This window comes from Chrysemys picta, chromosome 15, assembly GCF_011386835.1.
Source record: "Chrysemys picta bellii isolate R12L10 chromosome 15, ASM1138683v2, whole genome shotgun sequence".
Lineage (NCBI taxonomy): Eukaryota > Metazoa > Chordata > Testudines > Emydidae > Chrysemys > Chrysemys picta.
Genome location: NC_088805.1, coordinates 16,825,621 through 16,838,426, shown reverse-complemented (window position 1 = coordinate 16,838,426; position 12,806 = coordinate 16,825,621). Strand labels below are relative to the sequence as shown.

At 42.6% G+C, this 12,806-nt stretch overlaps 1 protein-coding gene across 1 annotated transcript in view; it reads left to right on the top strand.

Moving 5' to 3' along the window:
- PPIL2 (peptidylprolyl isomerase like 2) overlaps window positions 1-12,806 on the top strand; it is a 139,376-nt gene that overhangs the window by 84,526 nt on the left and 42,044 nt on the right. Inside the window, exon 14 of the mRNA XM_005281101.5 lies at window positions 1,927-1,960. Within this exon, the coding sequence (XP_005281158.2) occupies window positions 1,927-1,960 (34 nt within the window). The remainder of the gene's footprint in view (window positions 1-1,926; window positions 1,961-12,806) is intronic.

Sequence of the window (12,806 nt, the reverse complement as noted above, 5' to 3'; positions counted from 1 at the left end):
TCGGAACCTGTTTATTTAAGAGACTCGTTTAGTGACCAATTCTGATATTCTAAAAAAAACATGTTTTACAATGTGAGATTTAATTTTGAAAATTAAAACAAAAATTTAGTTTTGGTTACTAGCCATGCCAAGTAAATAGTTCACCTGCTGCATTTTTAGTTTTGAATAAATAATTGTTTCAAATGTCACCCTTGTGACACCTCATTAGTATGCCAGCTCCTTAAAATGCATGGAAAGATGCTGATTTGCATAGGTCTTAAAATCAAACCATTATAATGATGCTACTCCCACTCAAACAGTTTAGGGCAGTTTCTTTCAATCTTTCCAGACTACTGTACCCCTTTCAGGAGTCTGATTTGTCTTGCATATCCCCAAGTTTCATCTCACTTAAAAACTACTTGCTTACAGCACACTATTACTGAAAAAATGCTTACTTTCTCATTTTTACCATATATTTATAAATAAATAAATGTCAATATAAATATTGTACTTAAATTTCCGTATATGATATATAGAGCAGTATAAAGAAGTCATTGTCTGTGTGAAATTTTATTTTGTACTGATTTCACTAGTGCTTTTTATTTAGCCTGTTGTGAAACTAGGCAACCATCTAAATGAGTTGATGTACCCCCTGGAAGACCACTGTGTATCCCAAGGGGTATGCATACCCTTTGTTTTAGGGTTACCAGATGTCCCGATTTTATAGGGGTCTTTTTCTTATATAGGATCCTATTACCCCCCACCCCCTGTCCCGATTTTTCACACTTGCTGTCCGGTCACCCTACTTTGTTGAGAACCACTGGCTTAGGGCACTGCAGACGTTCCCTTAAATAGAACAAAATATTGTAACTAGTTTTGCAACACAGGGCTTGTCTATGCTACCCGCCAGATCGCAGCGATCGATCCAGTGGGGGTTGATTTATCGCGTCTAGTATAGATGCGATAAATCAATCGCTGAGCGCACTTTCATCGACTCCGGTACTCCACCAGAACGAGAAGCACAAGCGGAGTTGACAGGAGAGCGTCAGCTGTCGACTTACTGCAGTGAAGACACTGCGGTAAGTAGATCTAAGTACGTCGACTTCAGCTACGCTATTCATGTAGCTGAAGTTGCGTATCTTACATCGACCCCAGCCGGTAGTGTAGATAAGTCCTTACTTTCTGAAGCCCACTGAAATCAATGAGAGTCTTTCTAGTGACTTCAGTGACCTTTAGATGGGGTCCTGTGATCCTAAAAAAAGCAAGCGACTTCTCCATTTGGCAGCACTGTGTTCCTAAGTTTATGTTTGATATCAAAATTAAAATGGTGCTTTCACCATGATTTTTAGCTAACTTGCACGCTCCCTCTGCTGACTTTGGAGCAATAAAATCCAAAATATTGTTTTTGTATAGGTCCTACATAAACAATGGATATCTTGGTTGGTTGGCTTCATTTTGGGATTTTTCTTACAACTCATACAATGAATATAGCGCCAGAAAGATGGAAGCAAGTGCAGAAAGCTCTTTTTTTCTTGCTGGTGCTTTGATTGCAAAACTAAACACTTTTCAAACTTTAAATACAGTGCATCAACTGGGTAACTTAGGGCACAGCAGGTGATGGAAAAGATATTTTTCCATTAACCTGTACAAGACACAGTTCATTTATTATTCCTTGTGTGTCCACAGGAGTCCTGTTATTGTTATAAACCTGTCACTCTGTTAGATGATTTTCCAGGAGCATATGACAACCAACTGATAAAAGAAGCCCCAAACTAGTTGTAATAGTTTTCTGTTTAGTAGCTTGCCCAACACACCATTTAGAAGTAAGAAAAATTGAGCAGAATTTCTCTCTTGTGAAAATATTTTATTTCTCGTATCTAAATATTAGGCATATTTTACTATAGTATACTATAGGATATAGTATTGTTTTTTTTTTTAATTCTGCAGATCCAAGGAGGTGATCCTACTGGAACAGGAATGGGTAAGTGTGTGTGTGTGTGTGTGTGTGTGTAAGTGTAAATACAAAGTGCTGTATGTTACTGGCTGGTTTGTATTGGAGAGAGAATTTCCATGAGTCTTGTTCACAGTTCAGTGTGCTGGGATTGTGTTATAAGAAGGAAAAAATATTATGCACTAAAAGAAGGGTCTCTCTTTATTCCATATTAATGAAACGTTAGAAACCTATTGAAGCCTAGTAAGTGACCAAATACTGTTCATTCCCCCAGAATTAATCCCCTTGTTAGGCCATGCTTCTTCCCTTTTTGTTTCTAACTTCTAGGGATCACTTTGTTACTACTTTTTCCTGCCTGTTCTTCTTTCCTAGCCTCTGTGATCTAGATACAATGGTGATAGCTGCTGTAGAGATGCAAATAGAATAGAATAGACATATGAGAGTTGCTCCTACTACTGCAGTGAAGGCTCCTCCGGGCATTGACCATCCTGTTCTGTATAAGTTACATTATGAGCTTACCTGCTGCTGTAAATTGGCTCTCCGCACACCCGTACAAGTCAGTTTTGCCTGCTCGTTACCAAATGTCATCCAGCCTTCACAGCTGGTTGTCAGGCAGGCCCCAGGAGTTCCCCCACATTCTGTTCTACTGCTAAGTTACACCTGTGCTGCTTACCCGTACACACACAGTGTATTCCTGTGCTCACACAATCTATTCATCCAAAGGGATGTCTATGTAATTGTTAAATATTGTAGTATGTAGTATTTACTTATCAATTCAGATATATTTGGACTGGCCAAGACTCTACCCCTAATGAGCATAAAAATTAATGAAGGATTATGCAACTGCTGGATCAGAGTGGTTAGGGATTCTGTGTTTTGAGAGCTGAAGCCCATTGAAAAGATCTGTTACTTATTATATATTTTGTTACTCTTGGACTGTCCAGTGAAATATGTTCTGATGCCATTAGAAGATGACTATTGGTTTGAAGGTACCTAAAGGCATAATTAGGAACATTTTTAAAAAAGAGAAATGAAAGAAGTGCTAGGGAACTATAGAGGTACTTAAATGGGGTAGTGCTGTACCCCAGTAGCCTTTCACTTCTATAGGCAGGAGTTCAAATCTTGTTGTGGAATGAAAATGGACTTGGTGGTGTCATTCTAAGCTCCATTTGTGCAAATCATAAAATTACCATGAAATGCAGCACAATTAACAATCTGTAGAAGAGAGGTCTAAAGCTGGCAAAGCAGTTACGTTGAAGGTTAGGAATGAGTTGCAATTTTGAATGAAAGTTAAAAATTGAATGCAAATAAGCCAGGGGGGAAAATCCGTGTATCCTTTCATTTTAGAAAAGAGTTTGATAGAAGGATGGAATCCCAAACCAGAAAGAACAGTCTCTGATTTTTTTCATCTTGTTTGCTTCTATTTACTTCATTTTAATTGGATCTGAATCTACTATAGACCTAGGGGTCCTGCCTGAGTTTATAAAGCCTGTAGCAGTTCTCATAAAACTGTCAGTTTATACCCAAATGGCTCTGACAGTGCCAGCAGCTCTTCAAAAAGTTGCTCTAGTTCAGGAGAATCCAGACATTGCAGAAATCAACTTTATTTGAAAAGAAGCAACAAGACGACCTGCGTAGCCATTCGTTGACTTCCACAATTCGACGATTTCTACCCAGGCCTTTTCCCTGCACAGGGAGGATGGACGAAAACACCACTTGCGCCTCAAACTCCTTTATCCTTCTTCCCAGAGCCACGTAGTCTGCAGTGATCCGCTCAAGGTCATTCTTGGCAGTATCATTGGTTCCCACGTGGAGAAGCAGGAAGGGGTAGCGATCCGAGGGCTTGATGAGTCTCGGCAGTCTCTCCGTCACATCGTGTATCCTAGCTCCTGGCAAGCAGCAGACCTCTTGGTTTTCTCGGTCAGGGCAGCAGATAGATGACTCAGTCCCCCTGAGGAGGGAGTCCCCGACCACTACCACCTTCCTCCCTCTCTTGGGAGCGGTGGGCGTGGAACCCCCATCCCTAGGACAGTGCATCTCATGCCTTCCAATCGGAGGAGTCTCCTTCTGCTCCCTTCCCTCAGATGTCTCATCTACTCCACTTTCCGCATTAGTACCTGTGGAGAGAACATGAAAACGGTTGCTCACCTGTATCTCCATTGCTGGTACATGGACGCTCCTCTTTCTTCTTCTGGAGGTCACATGCTGCCAATTTTCTTCACCGTCCCTCAGTCCCCTCTGCGCAACCTGCTCTGATTCTTCAGAACGTTGTGCCTGTAGAAGCATATCCTAACGTCTGTCCAGGAAATCTTCATTTTCTCGTATGCAACGCCGGATCGATACTTGTTTCTCCAGACCTCGAACCTTCTCTTCCAATATGGAGACCAGCTTGCACTTTGTACAGACAAAGTCGCTTCTGTCCTGTGGAAGAAAGACAAACATGGCACAACCTGTGCAGGTTACAACAACTGAACACTCACCTTCCATATCACCTTCCTTCTAAGAGCTTCCTCAGCTGTTGCAGCAACTCACAGAAGCCCGCGAGATGTAAGGCTCAGTAGGTTCTCCGCAGGCGAACTCCCAGGCAAACTCCCTCTGTTAGCCTCCGCTGTTCACCGCTCAGCTGGTTCACTGTTGACTGCCTTTTTATACCAGTCTGGCCCACTCAAGGCCCACCTGGAACAAAGCACTCCCAAATCACACTGTTCAAACAAACAATAAAACAATCAAGCACACGGTCAAACTGACAAACTGTCCACTGCAACAGACACTCAGATACTCACCAACACAGCCCCCCTAACGCAGCACTTAGCGTACCTCCTCTCTGACAGATCCCAGGCAAACTCCCTCAGAGAGAAGGCTTTGGATTCTTCAACCATGGGATGGTGTTCCAAGAAGGAGGAGTGCTAAGCAGAGACGGGCTCCACCTAACGAAAAGAGGGAAGAACATCTTCGCAAGCAGGCTGGCTAACCTAGTGAGGAGGGATTTAAACTAAGTTCACCGGGGGAAGGAGACCAAAGCCCTGAGGTAAGTGGGGAAATGGGATATCGGGAGAGAGGGGAGGACTCCTGTCTCAGACTGAGAAAGCGGAACAACAGCGAGTTATCTTAAGTGCCTATACACAAATGCAAGAAGCCTGGGAAACAAGCAGGGAGAACTGGAAGTTCTGGCACTGTCAAGGAACTATGATGTCATTGGAATAACAGAGACTTGATGGGATAACTCACATGACTGGAGTACTGTCATGAATGGATATAAACTGTTCAGGAAGGACAGGTGGGGGAGTTGCATTGTATGTAAGAGAGGAGTATGACTGCTCAGAACTCTGGTATGAAACTGCAGAAAAACCTGAGAGTTTCTGGATTAAGTTTAGGAGTGTGAACAACAAGGGTGATGTTGTGGTGGGAGTCTGCTATAGACCACCAGACCAGGGGGATGAGGTGGACAAGGCTTTCTTCTGGCAACTAGCAGAAGTTACTAGATCGCAGGCCCTGGTTCTCATGGGAGACTTTAATCACTCTGATATCTGCTGGGAGAGCAATACAGCGGTGCACAGACAATCCAGGAAGTTTTTGGAAAGTGTAGGGGACAATTTCCTGGTGCAAGTACTGGAGGGACCAACTAGGGGCAGAGCTCTTCTAGATCTGCTGCTCACAAACCGGGAAGAATTAGTAGGGGAAGCAAAAGTGGATGGGAACCTGGGAGGCAGTGACCATGAGATGGTCGAGTTCAGGATCCTGACACAAGGAAGAAAGGAGAGCAGCAGAATACGGACCCTAGACTTCAGAAAAGCAGACTTTGACTCCCTCAGGGAACTGATGGGCAGGATCCCCTTGGAGAAAAACATGATGGGGAAAGGAGTCCAGGAGAGCTGGCTGTATTTTAAAGAATCCTTATTGAGGTTGCAGGAAAAAAATATCCCAATTTGTAGAAAGAACAGTAAATATGGCAGGTGACCAGCTTGGCTTAACAGTGAAATCCTTGCTGACCTTAAACACAAAAAAGAAGCTTACAAGAAGTGGAAGATTGGACAAATGACCAGGGAGGAGTATAAAAATATTGCTCAGGCATGCAGGAGTGAAATCAGGAAGGCCAAATCACACTTGGAGTTGCAGCTAGCAAGAGATGTTAAGAGTAACAAGAAGGGTTTCTTCAGGTATGTTAGCAACAAGAAGAAAGTCAAGGAAAGGGTGGGCCCCTTACTGAATGAGGGAGGCAACCTAGTAACAGAGGATGTGGAAAAAGCTAATGTACTCAATGATTTTTTTGCCTCTGTCTTCACGAACAAGGTCAGCTCCCAGACTGCTGCACTGGGCAACACAGTATGCGGAGAAGGTGACCAGCCCTCTGTGGAGAAAGAAGTGGTTCGGGACTATTTAGAAAAACCGGACGAACACAAGTCCATGGGGCCGGATGCGCTGCATCCGAGGGTGCTAAAGGAGTTGGCGGATGTGATTGCAGAGCTATTGGCCATTATCTTTGAAAACTCATGGCGATCGGGGGAGGTCCCGGATGACTGGAAAAAGGCTAATGTAGTGCCCATCTTTAAAAAAGGGAAGGAGGAGGATCCGGGGAACTATAAGCCAGTCAGCCTCACCTCAGTCCCTGGAAAAATCATGGAGCAGGTCCACAAGGAATCAATTCTGAAGCACTTAGAGGAGAGGAAAGTGATCAGGAACAGTCAGCATGGATTCACCAAGGGCAAGTCATGCCTGACTAACCTAATTGCCTTCTATGAGGAGATGACTGACTCTGTGGATGAGGGGAAAGCAGTGGATGCGTTATTCCTTGACTTTACCAAAGCTTTTGATACAGTCTCCCACAGTATTCTTGCCAGCAAGTTAAAGTAGTATGGGCTGGATGAATGGACTATAAGGTGGATAGAAAGCTGGCTAGATCGTCCGGCTCAACGGGTAGTGATCAACGGCTCCATGTCTAGTTGGCAGCCGGTTTCAAGTGGAGTGCCCCAGGGGTCGGTCCTGGGGCCGGTTTTGTTCAATATCTTCATTAATGATCTGGAGGATGGCGTGGACTGCACTCTCAGCAAGTTTGCAGATGACACTAAACTGGGAGGAGTGGTAGATACGCTGGAGGGTAGGGATAGGATACAGAGGGACCTAGACAAATTAGAGGATTGGGCCAAAAGAAACCTGATGAGGTTCAACAAGGACAAGTGCAGAGTCCTGCACTTAGGACGGAAGAATCCCATGCACTGTTACAGACTAGAGACCATATGGCTAGGAAGCAGTTCTGCAGAAAAGGACCTAGGGGTTACAGTGAATGAGAAGCTGGATATGAGTCAACAGTGTGCCCTTGTTGCCAAGAAGGCTAACGGCATTTTGGGCTATATAAGTAGGGGCATTGCCAGCAGATCGAGGGACGTGATCGTTCCCCTTTATTCGACATTGGTGAGGCCTCATCTGGAGTACTGTGTCCAGTTTTGGGCCCCACACTACAAGAAGGATGTGGAAAAATTGGAAAGAGTCCAGCGGAGGGCAACAAAAATGATTAGGGGGCTGGAGCACATGACTTATGAGGAGAGGCTGAGGGAACTGGGATTGTTTAGTCTGCAGAAGAGAAGAATGAGGGGGGATTTGATAGCTGCTTTCAACTACCTGAAAGGGGGTTCCAAAGAGGATGGATCTAGACTGTTCTCAATGGTAGAAGATGACAGAACAAGGAGTAATGGTCTCAAGTTGCAGTTGGGGAGGTTTAGGTTGGATATTAGGAAAAACTTTTTCACTAGGAGGGTGGTGAAGCACTGGAATGGGTTACCTAGGGAGGTGGTGGAATCTCCTTCCTTAGAGGTTTTTATGGTCAGGCTTGACAAAGCCCTGGCTGGGATGATTTAGTTGGGGATTGGTCCTGCTTTGAGCAGGGGGTTGGACTAGATGACTTCCTGAGGTCCCTTCCAACCCTGATATTCTATGATTCTAAGACTCACTTTCATCAGGCCTATGTTTTTTAAAGACCTTAACTTGGTTCCAATCAGAAATAAAACATATTTGAAATACTTGATGTGACAAGAGCTGTTAGAAGTGCTAGGCTCCTACAGGACTCTCAAGCCTGTTTTGTGTGTGTATAGTCATTAAAATTATACAATTTAAACAACTGTGGGAGAAATCTTCAAGATTTGTTCTTGAATAGCTAACAACTTCTGCACAACTGAGCGGTACAACCGCAACAGATTTTAGTTTCACAAAGCAACTGCTTAATTCAGTCATTATTTGCCATTGTCATCTAATTGTTACATTTGATCTTTTTATACTTCATTAAGCACTAATCATCTCTGATCATACTTATTATTTTTGATGCACATAGTGTGAGCAAGCAGTTACAACTATTATTTCTGGTTTCAGAGTAGCAGCCGTGTTAGTCTGTATCCGCAAAAAGAACAGGAGTACTTGTGGCACCTTAGAGACTAACAAATTTATTAGAGCATAAGCTTTCGTGGCCTACAGCCCACTTCTTCAGATGCATATAGAGTGGAACATATATTGAGGAGATATATATACACACACACACACATACAGAGAGCATGAACAGGTGGGAGTTGTCTTACCAACTCTGAGAGGCCAATTAAGTAAGAGAAAAAAACTTTTGAAGTGATAATCAAGATAGCCCAGTACAGACAGTTTGATAAGAAGTGTGAGAATACTTACAAGGGGAGATAGATTCAATGTTTGTAATGGCTCAGCCATTCCCAGTCCTTATTCAATCCTGAGTTGATTGTATCTAGTTTGCATATCAATTCCAGCTCAGCAGTCTCTCACTGGAGTCTGTTTTTGAAGTTTTTCTGTTGTAAGATAGCCACCCGCAGGTCTGTCATTGAACGGCCAGACAGGTTAAAGTGTTCTCCCACTGGTTTTTGAGTATTATGATTCCTGATGTCAGATTTGTGTCCATTAATTCTTTTGCTTAGAGACTGTCCGGTTTGGCCAATGTACATGGCAGAGGGGCATTGCTGGCACATGAAGGCATATATCACATTGGTAGATGTGCAGGTGAATGAGCCCCTGATGGTATGGCTGATGTGATTAGGTCCTATGATGATGTCACTTGAATAGATATGTGGACAGAGTTGGCATCGGGCTTTGTTACAAGGATAGGTTCCTGGGTCAGTGTTTTTGTTCAGTGATGTGTGGTTGCTGGTGAGTATTTGCTTTAGGTTGGGGGGTTGTCTGTAAGCGAGGACAGGTCTGTCTCCCAAGATCTGTGAGAGTAAAGGATCATCTTTCAGGATAGGTTGTAGATCTCTGATGATGTGCTGGAGAGGTTTTAGTTGGGGGCTGAAGGTGACAGCTAGTGGTGTTCTGTTATTTTCTTTGTTGGGCCTGTCTTGTAGGAGGTGACTTCTGGGTACTCGTCTGGCTCTGTCAATCTGTTTTTTCACTTCAGCAGGTGGTTATTGTAGTTTTAAGAATGCTTGATAGAGATCTTGTAGGTGCTTGTCTCTATCTGAGGGATTGGAGCAAATGCGGTTATACCTTAGAGCTTGGCTGTAGACAATGGATCGTGTGGTGTGTCCTGGATGGAAGCTGGAGGCATGTAGGTAAGTGTAGCGGTCGGTAGGTTTCCGGTATAGGGTGGTATTTATGTGACCATCGCTTATTAGCACAGTAGTGTCCAGGAAATGGACCGCTTGTGTGGATTGATCTAGGCTGAGGTTGATGGTGGGATGGAAATTATTGAAATCATGGTGGAATTTCTCAAGGGCTTCTTTTCCATGGGTCCAGATGATGATGATGTCATCAATATAGCGCAAGTAGTGTAGGGGCGTTAGGGGACGAGAGCTAAGGAAGTGTTGTTCTAAGTCAGCCATAAAAATGTTGGCATATTGTGGGGCCATGCGGGTACCCATAGCAGTGCCGCTGACTTGAAGGTATATATTGTCCCCAAATGTGAAATAGTTGTGGGTGAGGACAAAGTTCAGCCACCAGCTTATCTGTGACATTCCGTCAACATGCAAAGGCTGAAATTGTGGAAAAGCAACATCACTTGCCCCATAACCTCAGCCATGCTGAACACAACGCCATCTACAGCCTCAGAAACAACCCTGACATCATAATCAAAAAGGCTGACAAAGGAGGTGCTGGAAAGATGGAAAAGATGCCACAAGTACTCCTGTTCTTTTTATTATATTTCTGTTTCTGACAGTGCATATGCATGCAGCCTTTCAAAAAAACAAGATTGAGATGGTCTTGCAGAATCTTTTGTTTCTGAGATGGGTATATTCAGTTATGTAAAAACAAAGACATTTATTTAAAAATAAGAGGGTGGGGGAAAAAACTCCAGGCTTCCTCTCTCTCTCTAATTGTTTCGGCACATCATAAAGCAAATGAACAAGAAGTATAAAATAACTGTTTTGATACTTTGAGAGAGGCAAGTTTAAATGTTATAATCAAAATATTCTAAACTCCCTCTCATTTGCAATTGATTAAATTGGGAAACCGCAGGGTTGTTTTTTCTGTTGCTTTCAAATGTGGAGTCATTGTATGCGAAGGGCCTGGGTTGTCGAACACAGCTGCAGTCCTGAGCGTCCGTTGTTTTGTTAGCTGCAGTGTTGTTGCTTAAAAATAACTGATTTAACATGAAATACAGCTCTAGTCTGCTCACAAAATGGCTTAATTCTGTTCTCTGAGTAGCTCTGAAAAAGGCCAGGATTATGTTTCAAACCAAAGCCTCTATGGTCTGTGTTATACTGGATGTCAGACTAATAGATTTCCACGGCCAGAAAGGACCATTGTAATCATTTGTCTGTTTTTAAAAAACCTAGACAAGGTTTTAATCCATAAATTGGAGCTTTTATATATTTCATTTCAGGGCAGTGAAACTATATTATTTTACAAATAAAATTAATCTATATCTTAGAACTTTTTAAGTTCCTCTCTAAGGAAACCTGTTGGCTTTGGTCAATTTTTCCTTTATCAGAAAGCAACCAGATGATGGGGAAATCACAAAGGCTACAAACAGGAAAAACAAGTTCATCTTCTTAGTTGGCACTATATCTCTTTGGTGAGAAAACTGAAGTGTTTCATGAGAATACTGTTGAAAGCTCGGGTATTTTATTTGTGAAGCACATGCCAAAAATGCATTAAGCACATGGGGGTAAAAATTTTAAAAAGGACGTAAGTTCCAATTTTAAGAAAGACTTAGGCACTTTCTGAAAATTTTACTCATGACTTTGTTGCTGTGGCCCTTGTCTTTTTTGCAATATCTATTTGGAGGCAGCAGAAAACAATTCAGCAAAGAATAGCATTGAATTTTAAGACTCTTCCGTTTGCTGCAAAGATGCCACCAGGAAGGCGGTTAGGAGAGACCAGTAGAAGGACAGTGGGTGGGGCCATACTGGTAGAAGAATTGGCAGATGTGAAATTCATGTGATAGTGATCTTTTCATGGAAAAAGTGGCAAGTTCCATGCACTTAAAGTTGGGGAGCGATTGAAGGGGAATGGAGGATGGTTGGAGCAGGGAGTTCATAGTGTCCAACATTGAGAGTCACCAGTCCCGTTTAAAATTGTTTTTCAGCATTTTGGACAGAGTCTATACTTCACTACAGAAGGACGACATATCTGCAGTGCCCCTTATCCTGAGAATTACGAAAATAAAGGAATTTTGGGTCTCAGCAGCAGATAGGTAGATGACGAGACAACTGTGTGGAGGTTGGAGAATCTCCAGTTCAGAGATGGAGAGTTCAAACTCTGATCTAGAGATAACTGCAATGTTTTCTCCATCCTATGTTCAGAAGTGTAGTGTCTGGGCCAATTGTCTTAGGGAGTTAAAACAAGGCTCAGCTTAAGTTCAGAGTATTTAACTCTGTGTATGTGTTAAGTGAAGGGCCTCTGGCCTCTCCTCTCCACATTAGAAAAGTGCTCAAGATTGGCTGGTTAAAAAATAAGGGCTCGTGGAGCATGAGTGTTTATGTCCATTACTCCTGATAATGCGAATTAGAGTGGTATATATAAATCCATGCTCATTATAGCTTGAGGAATTCCATATGATAGACTAGTTTCATTGTCCCAAGAGCTTGCTTGTTCAAGATAGGTGTTCACGGGGGTTTCCTTGAGTCATTCTGTCAATTCTGAAACTTTCCCAACAGGCTCTATATCTGCATTAGAGAAATCTCAGAAAGTAGGAATGGTTTGTTTCAGTTCTTATTTAAGATCATACATTTTCTCTAAGTGAATTTTCAGACCTCTCTTAGGATTGGCCTCAACTTGTAAATCTCATACCATGCTTTGTAGAGTATGTAACACAGTGATGTCAACCTGGAGCTCATGTTCAAAGGAAGCATTCAGCCTCTGAATATTACTGTGGACTTTAAAAAAAACAAAATATATGATTTTAATGCCTTTAAATGTGAATTGCAAACGTTGCACAATAAAATGTCCCAACTTGAGTGGGAGCAACTGGACATGATTAACTGGGATTTCACAAAAAGTTTTAAATTGTACTTCACTTTGCAGTTCTTCCCAAAATGAACTAGGCATATGACTTTAGGAATACAATTGATTAGCACTGAAACCAAAGGAGAGTGCTTCCTGTAGGGATAAAAAAAAGGCAGAATTTAGTCAGTATGAGTAGCTGGTTACATTTTCCAGTTCTGCCAATATGAAAAATCAGTGGGAGTTTGATGCCGAACTGCCAGCCTTTGAAAATGTACTCCTACATTTCAAAAGTGTTGCCAGTTATGCGTGTGTGTGTGTGTGTGTGTGCGCGTTTGCATAAAGCAAAAGGAGACATTAATTTCTTCAAAACAGCATCTCTCCTGCCTCCGTCCTTCCCATCCTGTCACTGTGACCTACAGGTTAATGAACTTGGTCTCTAATCAGAGTCACACTAAGGGTATGCAATTCTCCGCTCGAGGAGACACAT